Source organism: Hydra vulgaris, chromosome 09, assembly GCF_038396675.1.
Source record: "Hydra vulgaris chromosome 09, alternate assembly HydraT2T_AEP".
Classification (NCBI taxonomy): Eukaryota; Metazoa; Cnidaria; class Hydrozoa; order Anthoathecata; family Hydridae; genus Hydra; species Hydra vulgaris.
In genome coordinates, this window is record NC_088928.1 from 40682164 (window position 1) to 40698105 (window position 15942).

At 27.2% G+C, this 15942-nt stretch overlaps 2 protein-coding genes across 2 annotated transcripts; both read left to right on the forward strand.

Moving 5' to 3' along the window:
• Positions 1-2965: 2965 nt before the first annotated feature.
• Positions 2966-3331, forward strand: LOC136085476 (zinc finger MYM-type protein 5-like). The gene has a single exon (XM_065806787.1). The coding sequence runs from the start codon at positions 2966-2968 to the stop codon at positions 3329-3331; it is 366 nt and encodes a 121-aa protein (XP_065662859.1).
• Positions 3332-11709: 8378 nt separating this feature from the next.
• On the forward strand, positions 11710-14682 carry LOC100196986 (ribonuclease Oy). The gene is made up of 8 exons (XM_065805707.1): positions 11710-11851; positions 12004-12106; positions 12189-12326; positions 12600-12667; positions 12744-12857; positions 13026-13074; positions 13193-13264; positions 14207-14682. Exons 1-8 carry the CDS (start codon positions 11772-11774, stop codon positions 14357-14359), a joined length of 777 nt encoding a protein of 258 aa, XP_065661779.1. The 5' UTR covers positions 11710-11771; the 3' UTR covers positions 14360-14682.
• Positions 14683-15942: the final 1260 nt, after the last annotated feature.

A 15942-nucleotide genomic window follows, 5' to 3' on the forward strand; every position in this document is an offset into this window, starting at 1 on the left:
TTAAAGCAAGAAAATCAAAATGAGAAAATATAAAAAAGGAAATATGAGTTTAAATTTTAAAAATACTATTTATTTTGTATTTGTTATTTTAATTTCATACTTTCTTATTTATATTTTCTTACTTTGATTTTCTTGTTTAAATTTACAATTCCGAATTTTTCCGCAAAACTTAACATAAAGCATATTTCCGCTTAACATAAAGCATATTTCCGCATATATATTTCCGATTGATATTTTCGCATAATTTAATTTATATTTCCGCATAACCCTGTACTTTTATTCTTTACTTTTTTACGATACTTTTACTTGTAGTTTTTCTTTTTTATATATTTGGAATCTTAAATATTTAAATAAAGAGTAAATAGCTAAAAAAAAAAAAAAAAAAAGCTATTTTTGATTGCCATGCACTAAAAATTTTGCTTTGAGCCTTACTTATTTTTTTAATTTTCCTTTTGCTAATATTGGAGCTAAGGTATCCTTTTAATAGATCACAAATCTCTTAACTTAGACCAAGACACTTTTTCACGGGTCCAATTCACTCAAGCTTTATTTTTATTAGATTATAATAGTTTGACTATTGATTTGATGATTTTGGCTATATTTTTGCTATATTTTTTTTTGTTAACTATTGAAGTAATTACTCTATCCGATCAAAAGTAATTACTCAATCCAATCAAAAGTAATTTCTCTATCCAATCAAAAGTAATTACTCAATCCAATCAAAAGTAATTTAAATTACTTTTGATTGGATAGAGAAATTACTTTTGATCGGATAGAGAATTCTCTATCCGATCAAAAGTAATTTCTCTATCCAATCAAAAGTAATTACTCAATCCAAAGAAAAGTAATTAGTTTATCTATATTTGAATAAAGTGTTAGTCGTCTAATTTTAGTTACGGTTTTTTTATTTTCTGATGCCATTTTAATTAATTTCTTTTGTAAACGCTCTTTAAGTTTTTTTTCGCGAACGCTTACCCAACGTTTATATTTGCATAGTTTATATGGCAATGATTAAATGAATAACATAGTTGTGTTAATTAGCGCTTATTTAATATATGTTCAATTTTTTATAAAATCCAATACTTTTAACAGTTTTTATGGAAATATTATCAATTTGTTGTCTCCAAGATAAGTTTTTTTCTTTTTGTCTTTTTATCTGTAATGACTAATAGGAATCTTATAAATTTTTGATTGTATTGTCCATAAAAAAATCATTTTCTTTTTTTCAGAGGTTAGATAAAAAAGTTTCCGTTTTGTTTTATCGGTATTTAAAGATTACCTATTTTTTTGAAACCAATGTTTCTTTTAGTTCATTAGTCATATTATTTAAAGGTATTATTATGTCTTCGTGTGACTGGAATAAACTCATATCATCCGTAAAAATCATGGTTGTTGAATTAAAAGTTTTGCAGAGATCATTTATGTATATTAAGAATGTTTATTTGTTAATAATTGCAACAGAGATTCTTTATTACAATTAAATTGTTTACAATTACTAAGATTGCTTTTGAACCAAATAAGTGTTTTTTCTTTTATTACCAGAACATTCGAGCATTTCAATAAAATATGCTAATAAACAGTATCAAAAGCCTTTGACAAATCAATGAATATGCTTAGTGTAAATTGTTTAGAGTTCTTAAAGGAATCGCCAGTATTGCGCGTTATTTGGAGAGTAGCGTGTTCAGTAGAATTTGAATGATTTTTAGCGCAAAATAATTGAAACTTTCTCCATGAATGACAAAAAACGTATTTGAAATGCAAAAAGATGATTGGCTACATAAACACACTTAAAACCAGAGGCTGCCTTTGGGGGGGGGGGGGGGGAATTCCGGATTTTGCCGGGGCCTAAGGATTTTTAGGGCCTCGTAATTTTAAAATTTAAATATATATTTTTTAATAAAAATATTAACATTTTTACATGTCTGTCAAATCTTTTTCTTTAGATTTGCGAACTTTGAACATTTGAACAAATTGAATGAGAAAAGCATACCAACCGGAATAAATATTCTATAACTATATACTCGTTTAATATACTCGTTTTTCCAAAATATTTTGGCTTTTTTACTTTCATTCAGTCAGTTCTGTTTTGTTTCTCCATCCTTGTTGGCGCAGAAGGAAATTGCTTGCTGCATCAAAATTCATCAGACAGTAATTATGACTGGGAGAAAGTTTGAATCTGGTCATAATAAGAGAAAAAGAAAACTCGAGGAAGAAAAATACCTCGCCACTCAGAAGAATTCAATTTTGCGTCACCTTAAGCCACTGAGTGATGCAAATACTCAAGAGATTGCTACTTCTAAAGTTGCACATCTTCTTCATCCTGATGATACCCCTCATCTTGAAGATCCACAACCTCAAGATGATCTTGACTATCTTCCTGCGCTTGAAGATGAGCCAGATACATTACCTCATTATCATGGAGAAGACAATCCAGGTCCAATATAGCTTGAAGAAGATGATAATGGGATTCATGTCCCTCAACCCGAAGATGATCAATAGCTCCTCTATGTTCCAGAAGATAATCTTGTTGAAGAAAATATTACGTTTCCATCAACATCACAATAAGTAGGAAATTATTTTTGTATGAAAATAGTACAGTCCCTGTTATCCGTCACTCGGTTATCCGAAAAGAATTTTTTTTTCCAATTTTTTGTTTTTTTATTTGTTAATTTACCTTTCCTTTTCATAGTTTCTATTGATATTTTGCATATTTTTGCCTTGTTTTGCGTTATTTAAATAATATAAATACGCACAATCACATTAAGAACTGTAACCTACTAATGTGTATACATTTTTTTTTTTTTCATTCTCCATATCCTTGTTATCTGACAAATTTTTTTTCTTATCCGACACCTCTTGGTCCCGTATTATTCGGATAATCGAGACACTACTGTATAAATCTTTCTTATCTTTCATAAGAGAAGATTTCAGAATTGAGGACCCTGTTCTTTGGTCCAAAATCTTAATGAATTCATATAGAGAAATTCTGGTTCAACAAAGTCCTTTAAAACTGAAAGAGGAAGATTTTCCAGAAGATGACCATGGACGAAAATTCTCTGTGATGTATTATAAAGGGCATTTTCCAAATAGGGAAACCTATGAAAGAATATGGTTAGTTTATTCCAAGCATTCAAACAGCATTTTTTTTCCTTCCAAAATATTTTCTATTGGAAAAAAGAGTACAAAATTAACTGAAAATGGATATTCTGATTGGAAATATATAACATTAGATCTCAAGGACCATGGGAAGTCCGTAAACCACAAGGAATGCTTTATAAAGTGGATGAATTTGGCTGCAAGAATGAAGGAAAATGAGACTGTCAATGAATGAAACTTAAAAAAAATCAAATTAGAAGTGGAGTATTGGCAAAACATTTTGAAGAGAATAATTTCAGTTATAAAATTTCTTGCCTCTCACAATTTAGCATTCCAAGGACACACTGATAAATCATTTTTTAAAGGCAATGGAAATTTTTTGGGCTTGATTGAAATGATTTTAGAATTTGATCCAATACTTCAAGAGCATCTAAGAAAAATTAAATCACACGAAGTAAGTGATCACTATCTTGGCAAAAACATTCAAAACCAAATTATTCAACTTTTGGGTTCAGAGAGAAAGAAATCTATAATTTTAAATTGTCAGAATGCAAAATATTATTCAATGATTATGGATTGCACTACAGACGTAACTCACCAAGAACAATAAAATCTAAGAACCCTAGTTCTTAGATTTTACAAGTCTAAGAACCCTAGTTCTTAGATTTTACAACTGCAAGTTATTTGCAGTTGAAGAGCATTTTATTGGATTTGTTGATGTAAATAGGACAACCGGTGAAGTTTTAACAGAAACTTTCGTGAAACATTTGACAGAAGCAGGCCTAGATATATTAAATTGTCGAGGTCAATCATATGATAATGAAGCAAACATGAAAGGGATTCATTCTGGAGTGCAAAAAAGAATAAAAGACATTAACCCTAGAGCGTTTTTTGTACCATGTAGTGTCCACAGTTTGAATTTGATGGTATGTGATGCTGCAAAATCTTCTTCAAAAGCAGTGTCATTTTTTGGTTTGGTACAAGAAGTTTATAACTTTTTCTCAGGTTTTAATATCAGATGGGCCATTTAAATGAAATCAGTGCAAACTTTGACTTTGAAGCCACTTTCTGATACTCGATGGGAGTCTCGAGTGGAAAGCTTAAAGACATTAAAATATGAATATTCCAAAGTTTATGATGCTCTAATTGAAATTGCTAACAGTTCAGAGTATGATACATCTACCAAATTTAAGGCAAATAATCTTTCCAAGCAAATGTGCAAATTTACATTCATGGTAAGCTTGAGTGTATGATATGACATATGAGGCGTTGCGAACGTAGGGGCACACCAACCAATTTTCGAAAATCCGTTTTCTTTAACCATTTTTTACTTTAGTCTGTCATCTACAATGTAATACAAGATCAACGTGTCATTGGGCCTCTTTCTGACTGAAAATCAATCAAATTTCAGTCTAGAAACTTCAAACGCGATTTAGGGAGCGTTCAAAACCATGTGGTAGCTTAGGGGGGGGGAGGGGGAGAAGGGGTCTGAAAAAAACCACCAACTACCACAAAGGGGGAGGGAGTGTAAACTCTTCTACCTCGTGGTAGGAAAAAATGTAATTTCACGCGCTTACTCAAAACTTGGTTTTGGTTGGTGTGCCCCTTTCGTTCGCAACGCCTCATATTATTTCAAGTAAATTTGGTCAGCAAAAAAATGCAGTCTCCAGACTATGATCTATCAACAGCACAAACCGAAATTGACCAATTAATTAAGTATTTTAATGACTTTCGTGATAATGGAATTAAGGATGCCAAACTTTTTGCTATGGAAATTGCAGAATAATTAGAAGTAAGTCCTCAGTTTGAAGCTGAAAACACAGTTCGTCCCCGAAAAAAAACAACTGTTTTTTCCTGTGAATCTGCAGATAAACCAACTTGAATCCAGAAATACAGTATGTGGTGGAAGTTTTCAATGTACTGGTAGATCAAGTGCTATCATCTTTAACAAGTCGATTTAATCAACTGAAAGAACTTTCTGAGCTTTTTGGATTCTTATATAAAATTCCAGAAGTCACCCAAAATACTGAAGCACTTAAGAAACATAGCAATGATTTAGAGGTTGCCTTAACTAAAGATGGACATTCAGATGTGATTTCAAATCAATTATTTGATGAAATTAAAGCAATATCCAGTATGGTTACAGGAAAATTGCTCCCTAAGGCACTGATCAAGTTTATTTTAGAAAATCACTACGAACAATCTTTTCCAAACTTAGTTATAGCATTACGAATTTTATTGACATTGTCACTCACTGTTGCTTCCGCAGAAAGAAGTTTCTAAAAACTTTAATTAATTAAACCTACTTAAGGTCAAATATGTCACAGTGCAGACTTACAGGCTTACCTGAGATATCAATTGAAATTGACGAGCTAAAGAACATAGATATTAGTGCATTAGTTGAAACATTTGCTAATATTAAAGCTCGTAAATTCAATTTTAAATGAAGCCATGACTATAATAATAATTTAATAAAAATAATGAAAAAAAAAAAATTTTCATTTCAGTGGGGCCGCACATTTTGATCTTGCCCAGGGCCTCCAAAGTTCAAAGGCAGCCTCTGCTTAAAACATATCTCTAAGTAGAAACTCAGGCAAATTAAATGTCACAAATAGCATTTTAAATCATAAATACGTTATAAAAGCAGATATTGCATTCCTTTAATGTAAAAGTACTCGTGAAAATATTTTTACAATCCTATTAAGCTTTTATTCACTGCTTTGTTATGATATTTGGTGTGATGTAACTCCAAGTGGGGCTTATTGATAATGCTTATTAATATGCTCCTTGAGATTATGTAAAAATTATCTGATTATGTAAAACACTTATCCAAGCGAGATCTTTTTTATAAATACCTTATAAACATATAGTTTCAAGTAAATTATAGATTCATAAAACCTTAAACTGTGTTTTACACTTACATGCATGAAATGTAAAAACTATACAACTGTTAATAATCTACCATGATTAAAGAGAAAGAAATTGTTTAAAATTTAAAGTTAATATGATGAAGAAAAGAAAATATTTGTAAATAAAAAAATACCCTTTTTTATTATAATTGATATTCTAATTTGATTAATGATCTGTGAATGCGAACTGGAATGATTCTGGGAAGACTAACTATCAACAGTACTTGCAGTGTAATCTAACTTTATATTTATAAGTTTAAAAGCATCTGCTTGGTTGGTAACATGTTCTTTGGTATGCTTTATAGATGTACGAATATTTTTAAAGATGTCCGAATATACGAATTTTGTTGACATTTTATATGCCGCTCCTTTATTTTTTGGAGCGGCACGCATAATGGCTACTTAACAAAATGGCTACTTAATTAAAAATAAATGGTAAACAATGATTTTAATAATCATTGCAATCACTAAAACGCTTGATAAAAGTTGTTTAGCTTTTCAAGCAAATAAAACAAATTGTTATGAATACAATTAAGGTATTTAAGTAATAAAGTTGTTTAGCATTTCAAATAAAAAAATTTATTCTTACCTTGATTGTATTCAACATCCTAAACTCTCCTCTAAATGATCAATAAAGTAAAGTTCAAATCATGAAAGTTTACTAAATTCAAAACATATTTCATCAGTTGGCAACTAAAACGAAATCTGTAAACAAACTAATTTTCGATTAATAATTCGATTGTAGATTACTTTTTCATAACCTTTAGAGAACATACAAAGTATTTTTTGCAGTATTCTAAATGATTTCTTTTTTTTCTTTAGCAGTTACTTCGCTTATAATTGACCATGTTTCTTTATGTCCAATTTATTTTTAAATGGCAGAATACAATAATACATTATTTTAGCTGTCTGACATTTTTTTGAAAAAACTGTTTAAAAGCTTTGTGTGTTTTTTCATAACATTCATCTTTTGATTTCAAAAATTTTATATCAAAGTATTATTTTTTATATAAAGTTTTTGTTTTCTTATAGATGAATTTATAATGTTACTTGTCGTCCATGGACTTAATTTTTTACTTCAGATGTTATTATTGTACAAATAGTATCAAAAATACATTAAAAAGTAACTGTAAAATAATTAAATGCCTGATTTGCATTCTTAGCTGAGTATTACATTAGGACTCCCCAAACAGTTTTTTTTTTAAATTGTCTAAATTACTTTAGTAAGGTTTCTTTTAGTAACAAGGCATTTTTTATTATCACTATGAGATTGAATGCCACAAAAATTTTTTTGCGGTTCTTGTTTGTTTAAAAGTAGTAGGAGTTATATTAAATTAATGAATTAAAAAAACATTTAATGTTGGAAAACTTTTTGTAACTTAAAGCATCCATGTTTATATCACCTGCAAAAAGTATACATTTATTATGTCTACTCATTTGTTATGAAATGTTTTTCAAGATAAAGACATTAATCTTTGCCGCAAGGTGGTCGATATAATGAGGAAATAAATAATGGTTTGCAGTTTTACATGAAAGAAGCGAACTTGAAATTTGAAGTCATATTTTAAATTTGACTTAAGCTAATTTAATAAAGAGCAATTTTAAACTCAAGTTATACTTAAAAACTGGCGGTTTTTGATTCAGACTTAAAAAAGCAAAAATTAATTCCGAATGCGAGAAACAAACTTGAAAATTCAAGTTTTACTTCACATCTAAGGTCTTGATGACCTTTTTACCCCAAAAATGGAAAAGTTAGTGTTATTTATATTATTTTCATTATTTAATTCTTGTTGATTGAATGACATTTTAGAAGTATATTACATTTTTTTCATAATTATATCTTGATGATTTTTTTTTCCAAAACTGGAAACGTTAGTGCTATTTATGTTTTTTCATTATTTGATTATTGTTGATTGAATGACATTTTAGAAGTATATTACATTTCTTCATAAAAAATGTATACAGTGCAACAAAAAAAAGAAAAGTATTTTGTATACATTTTTATTAAGAAATATAATTTACTACTAAAATTCAATCATTTTATCAGCAAGTATTAAATAATGAAAATAACATAAATAACACTAACGTCTCCATTTTTGGGAAAAAAAAGTCATCAGGACTTCAGATTTGAAGTAAAAGTATACGGAATTTTATGGATGATGTGCAAGTCAAGAGTACTAATACACAAAATTTGAATAGTTTTTTTATGATTGAATCTTGGTCAGTGTTTATTTTCACGCCCTAAATGTTGAAAGGCGGTACCAAGATTTAATCATATCAGTCTAAAAATAGCAATGAAATTTGAAAAGTGTGAAGAGTAAATGACAAAAAAAAAATAAATAATAAAGTTAGTCATAAAAAACTGTCTTCTCAATAATTTTTAGTCTAAATTGGTTAGTCTAATTGGCTTGCACACCATTCATATATTAATAAATAGGTTACATTAAGTTATTATTTAAGAGTATTTTTTTTTTTTTTTTATCCATTTATCCATTTATTCAACCAAAAATTGAAAAATTACAAGTTTTTTATAATTTAACAAAGTTAGGTTAGGTGTCACTCATATAGTTAAAAACTAGTCATTGGAGTGACACCTAAATAAAATAAACAAACAAACAAAAAAAAAATTAACAGCAATAATAATAAATAAAAGCACGCGCAAACTAAATTAATTTAAAAAAAAAAAATAAGAACAACAAAGCTATAATAAGTTAAATAATAAGACAAAAAATATGAAAACACTCAATAACAACAGCAAACAAAAAAACACTCAATAACAACAGCAAATAAAAAAACACTCAATAACAACAGCAAATAAAAAAACACTCAATAACAACAGCAAACAAAAAAATACTCAATAACAACAGCAAATAAAAAAACACTCAATAACAACAGCAAACAAAAAAACACTCAATAACAACAGCAAACAAAAAAACACTCAATAACAACAGCAAACAAAAAAACACTCAATAACAACAGCAAACAAAAAAACACTCAATAACAACAGCAAACAAAAAACACTCAATAACAACAGCAAACAAAAAACACTCAATAACAACAGCAAACAAAAAAACACTCAATAACAACAGCAAATAAAAAAACACTCAATAACAACAGCAAACAAAAACAAAAATAATTAGCAAATCAACACAAACAAAAACAGACCCCACACAAATAAAAAGGCAAAACACAAAAACCACAAAATGAAAGCAAAAACCACAAAACGAAAATGCAAACACAAAAACCCTTACAAAATAAAATAAAAAAAAACAAACTTTTGCCACTTTTGCCGGAAAAAAAAAGTGTAGAAAAACTGGTAGCGATTTATCTTTACGTTCCAATTAGTTCTTTCTAATATTATTTCGAACTTTTTTCGAACCTTTTTCTTGTAAATTGGTACTTTGCTTCCGATTTCTCTGTTTTGTTTTTATTTTATTAAATCCGTTTATTCTTTAATTCTTTTATTCACTTTCGTGTTTTATTATTCTTCAATCCTCCAATTTGTTTATACCTTTCAATAATTTGCTCATTTTACTTTATTTCTAACTAATCTTTTTTATTCTTCAAAAAATTTCCCTCGCCTTTCCTTTTCTTTTCTTTTCCTTTTCACCGTTAAATAAACTCTTCCGCCATTTTTAACTTACAAAGTTTATTTAAATATAATTAAATTGGTGAGAAAAAGAACAGTAATAGCCCATTTTTTGTTATTTGCACTTTTTAAAAAAATTTCATTTAACTTATGTCGATCTCTCTATGTACTATAAAAATAATACTAGTCCATCTTTCTTTCATTATTTATTGCCATAAAGCAGATTGATAAATAGTTTATAAACTATAACTGTTTAAAACTTAAACATTGGTTATCTCGAAATGAAAATATTGGACTAGTACTGTTCTTCTTTTCACCAATTCAATTATTATGAGGTGTTCTATTAATTTTCTTCCGAAAGTGACTATTCGGCAATTTACTGTTTCAAAATAATTTTTTTCACTTTTATTTCAAAAGTTAAATGTTTAAGTTTATGTTGCAATATTGAAGATTTAATTGTTTAAACTTTTCCGGTTAACAAACTAGTTCAGACATAATTAATAAATAAAAACCCCGTTCAACAAGTTAATAATTAGCGCATTAGCATACTTAACTCCTTAGTTTCCATTTCCGTTATCAACTCATAACATTTTAACAGAAATAGCAATTTTAGTTGAAAAATTTTTTTTGACGACGTAGTAAGTTATAAAAGTATACCTTTTAAGTTCACTGATCACTAGCATCACTTTCGAGAGCTTTTTAAAGATTCAAGTATTTAAAGATATAATAAGATGGAATTATAATAAAGGCTTCAAAGAACAAACATTATTATAACTATTTCCTTACATTCTTGATTTCATTCTACCATATTATATTTATTATGCTAGTTTAATTTTATATCCATTATAACTTTATTTAAAAAGTAAAGCAGATTAGAGATCGAGTTCGTGTCAAGGTTAGTGTTGCTAGACCATTACGATGTAGTACTTTGTTGTTTTTTTGTTTTGTTTTTTATCTGTTTTTTTATTTTCTTATGTGAAACAAAAATGAAAGTGTCACTGCGTTTTTAGAGATTATCTCCAAAAACCTTATCTCCATAGAAATTAAAAAATATTTTAACAAATTGACTTTGGCACGTAAAGGATATAAACTTATGTTCCATATTTGCTTACAACAATAACTTTTACCGCTGTGCAACTTTGACTGGGTAATAACTGTGTGTTTATTTTTTATTTCCTTTGAGTTTTTATTGGTATAGTTCATATGTTATGACAAGAAAAAATCGGGAACGTTTAGATATTTTAAAAGTTTTGATGTTGATATATCTTTATGTTGTAAAAAAGTTGCTAATACATTTGTTTTTTTACTTTCATATAACATAATATCACATTACATTGATTTAGAGCAGAGCCGTTAAAAAACATAAAAAACGAAAATATTAAATGGTTTATATATAATAATGGCTGTAAAAACTTTTCATGACTTGAGTGGCTTTGCAAATGACTTCATTTTACTCCAAATTTTGAAACTATGTCAAAAGACAGTTTTTTTTACAAGTATTTCATACATCACTTGCTGATTTAAAACTTCATATCACACCACAATTTTTTAAACATTTGTTAAGAAGCCACCGATTTAAAACTTCATAAAATCATATCAGTTTTTTATATTATAAAGAAATGTTTTTTTAGAAAGAATTTTCTTATATTATAATTATTGTTAAATGGTAATTAAAAAGATTAAAAATAAAAGTATAACCAAATTACAGAGGATAAAATATAAATCAAAGAAGATAAGACTAAAACGTATGCATATTAATTGAATAGTATGCTCACAAAAAATATATATACTAAATTTTGGTTCTACATTTTCTCAGTATTTATAAAATCGTATTTATAATTGCTTTATTATTTATAACTGTTTCATTGTTATATTTAATTATATTTAATTGACGTAATATTTATTTATTGTTATATATTATATTATCAGTTGCCTTTTATTATTATATTATTGTATTATTTTTATCATTATACTATTATACTATTTTATTATAAGTTATATATTTTAATATTAAGTTATCGTTTTATTAATGGTTTAGTTATGAGTTGATTTTTTTATTTTTCCGCAGAGTTATAGGACTATAACGCACATCAACAATATACTTTATAATAGCCAATTACTTTATTATAAACTACATCATTTTATTTTTTGATTTTATGTTTAGATAAAATAGTAAAATGTTTGCATTCCAACAATTGACAATATTTGTAATTGCAATGCTTATGAGGATGTTTGAAGGTCTGCCACAAGCCGGCCGGTAATTTTTATGATCCTAATGAAAATACTTTAAAGCTAAATCCTTGATAACAACCAGTTAAGCTAAAGAAATGCAAATATGGCTGTTGATGAGTTAATTTTTTCATACAAATTTTTTAAGAAATAATACATAAAACATAAAATTATTTATAGAATTCATCAAGAGTCATCCAATCCGGACAAAGTGAATGCAATTGAATGGGATTATTTTATGCTTGTTACAGAATGGCCGCAATCTTCATGCGAATATGTGAATGTGAGCAATTGAATACACTTTTTAATTTGAAAAACGAATTTATTTCCATATCTAAACTTTTTTACTTTTTATCTACTTTTAGGCTACTCATCAGCACCATACTTGTATTATACCTGATGCTGTTAACGGGTGGACAATTCATGGATTATGGCCCTCTGTTGAAAAGGGTGAGCAACCGTTTTTTTGTGAACCGTGGAAGTTTGATGAAGACAAAGTGAAAGTAATATGTAGTTTTTATAAGTTACTTGAATAATTTAAGTTTTTATTAATGGTTATAAATTATAAGTGTTTCAAATATTATAAGTTTTTAAACTTTGTTGCCACAGAGTATATTTAAAAACTCTTACATGGTTAGCGTAAATTTTGTGTTACCTTATCTTATCATCTAAGTGCATTGTTAACAACTTTTTTTAAAAACTTTATTTTGTTTTAATAAAAATTTTATTATAAAGATTTTAGAAGATAGTTTAATAACCTTAATAACTCTTATTAGGATTTAGAAGGTAACCTGGAGTTGTATTGGCCAAATATTTTTGTTGAAACTACCCCACAAAGTTTTTGGTATGATTTTGCCTTTTGACGTAAACTTCTTTTACTTAAAATAAAAATAGTTAATCTTGCATTTCTTTACTCTAAGGAAACACGAATACGAGAAGCATGGAACATGTGCTTCAAGTGTTAAAGGTTTTGAGACAGAGCACGATTACTTCCAAAAAGCTTTAGAATTGAGGGAAAAGTTTGATATAATGAGGTATGATGTTATTTATTATTTGAGTATAAACGTCTACTTGTACGCCTCAATGAATGCCATTAAATAAGATTGCTAATTGATTAGTTAATTTAATGGCATCTCAGTTAATTGATACGTTTTATTTACATGTTTTGGTAACGTTTGCAAATGCTGAAATTTTGTATTTAGAGTTTTAAGCGAAAGCAAAATTGTTCCGTCAACTGATTCAAGCTACCAGGTTTATATTGCAAAACAAATTTTGTTATTTTGGTATTGAGAGAATATGTTTTTTAACTCAACTTATAAACGGATTGTTTAACAAGGCTCTATTTATTTAACTTTTTTTTTTTTTATAGTTTTCTGATATTGAGGAGGCATTAAAAAGTGGATATTCTGCAAAGGTGTGTTTTGAATGCTCTGGTATAAAGGTAAGAAATTTAACTAGATTCATTATATATATATATATATATATATATATATATATATATATATATATATATATATATATATATATATATATATATATATATATATATATATATATATATATATATATATATATATATATATATATATATATGTATATATACATATATATATATATATATATATATATATATATATATATATATATATATATATATATATATATATATATATATATACACCCAGCAAACATGCTATAGCAGAATTTCCGTGGACCTACATACGCATTTTGAGCGGACCGTTGTAGATTTGGTCATCGGATACTTAGTGGACCATTAGTGACAGCCGCCAAAATTGGCTTGCCGATAATTAACCACTATTAAAAGGTCGTAAAATTATTGGCTTTCCATTTATAGCGGCTGCGAATAATGGTCCATATATATATATACACACACACACACACATATATATATATATATATACATATATATATATACACACACACATATATATATATACATATATATATATATATATATATACATATATATATATGTGTGTGTATATATATACACACACATATATATATATATATATATATATATATATATATATATATATATATATATATATATATATATATATACACACACACACATATATATACACACACACACACATATATATATATATATATATATATATATATATATATATATATATATATATATATATATATATATATATATATATATATATATATATATATATATATATATATATATATATATATATATATTAATTATGTATAGGTAGCTATTTAAAAAAAGGATTTTTAAATTAAGTTTCAAGTTTGATCCAAATATGATGCTAATAGAGATAAAACTTTCTGAAGTTCAATGGAAAAATCACCAGCGCTTAAATTAATCCATTTTCTTTTCCAGCACTCCAAACAGGTTCTCTCTGCTGGTTACGTTTGCCTAAACAAACAACTAGAACAAATCGATTGCGGTTACTGTGAGCATGGATGCAAAACAGATGAACCTATTTTTTATCATTCGAAAAGTTCTACCTTATACGAGCCAACTGTTGCTTAGTATATATCAATTTATGTATAATATAATAGTATATAATTATAATTAGATTGCATAAGACTTAAATAACTATAATAAGATGCATAAAATTAAAATAATATTTTTAGCTAACATAAATCTTTTAACAAATTGTTTTTTATTTAGAACTGCTTTTTTCTATATAATTTTTTATTTTAATTCTTTAAAAGGGAATAGATGTAAAAATATATTTCAAGTTTAAACTTTAGTATTTTTCTCACGGAAATGTGTGTTTCAACCATATTTCTGAAAGAAGTGTGATGTAGTAGACTTGTATGTGAAAAAAAATAAGATCGATTTGACAAAAATAGCTTTATAATTTAAAATATAAACTGAAAGCATCTTTTTTTAAAAATTGAGTTGATTTATATAATAAATAGTCGTTGATACAACAGTTAAGGCCAAAAAGATCTGGCCATCCAATACTTATAATCAACAAGAACCGATTATCTAATATTTATAGCAAAAAAGCGTTTTTGTACTGTATGGTGTACGTACTAGAAAACGCAAAAACGCAAAAAGAAAATTCAAAAAATAACGTATATGAGAATAAAACATTTTTTATTGCTTTGTAGTATAAAACGTGTTTTTGTACTTTGTGCTCTTTAAACTTCTAAAACAGTCTCAATTTTTCGAGGCATTGAAACAACAAATGTCATGCAAAAAAATTGCACTCTAAATAATAATTTCTAAACACTTTTTTTTTTATTTGTTAATTTAATATTAATTTGCTGTTTATATAAATTACAATTTCATTTCACAAAAAATAAATTACAAATGTTTAAATAATAAACAGACAGGGGCTCAAAGAAGATATGGATGGCAAAACACCAACCTAATCTCCTCACAGAGCCCCTACAGATCATAACAATTATAGTAAAATATGGTTAATAAATCAAGTGGAAAATTTAGGGAAAAAAAAAGAAATAGTAAAAAAGAAGATATAATATTTAAAAATAAAAATAGATAAAAAAAAAAAGATGTATAAATTAAAAGTACAAACACCTTCAATTAGTCAAAAAAGAAGATATGATATTTAAAAATACATATAGTGAATAAAGAATATATAGTATTAAAAAGTATAAAGGGGCCGTCTATAAACAACGTTATCATCTATTAAGCATTTTTGACCCCCTCCCCCCTTTGTCACCGATTGTCCTTTTTTCCTAGACCCACTTCCATTAAAAAAGACGTCATAAAAGTCAGCTCCCTCTCCCCTCCTATAAATATCATTCAAAATCTGATTAGGTATTTCCACGTATGTTTTTGTTCTTTTGCCTTTCTGAAAAAAAAAATTATTTAATATTACTTTAGTCTTATCCTACATATTAAATTTAATCAAAGTGTATCATGGGAACTTGCCCCAATCATCATCTATCCAAGAATTTTTTTTTAAGTGATCGTTAATTGATACAATTGGAATAGAGCAGTCCAGTTCGTCTGAAATAGTTGAATAATTCGGAATATGAAGGCCCTCCATTTGATTTTGTCCTCATTGAGCCATTCAGCAAAGGCCGCATTCTTTTCTACAGCAATTACGGTCATTAACTATCTTTTGTGCTTGGCGG

What these genes read in the sequence shown, in the direction of transcription:
- LOC100196986 (XM_065805707.1), top strand. Translation starts at nt 11,772, where the DNA reads ATGTTTGCATTCCAACAATTGACAATATTTGTAATTGCAATGCTTATG. An exon ending in CTTCATGCGAATATGTGAAT is followed by an intron (nt 12,107 to 12,188) that starts GTGAGCAATTGA and finishes ATCTACTTTTAG; the next exon opens with GCTACTCATCAGCACCATAC. An exon ending in TTGAATGCTCTGGTATAAAG is followed by an intron (nt 13,265 to 14,206) that starts GTAAGAAATTTA and finishes TTTCTTTTCCAG; the next exon opens with CACTCCAAACAGGTTCTCTC.
- LOC136085476 (XM_065806787.1), top strand. Translation starts at nt 2,966, where the DNA reads ATGAATTCATATAGAGAAATTCTGGTTCAACAAAGTCCTTTAAAACTG.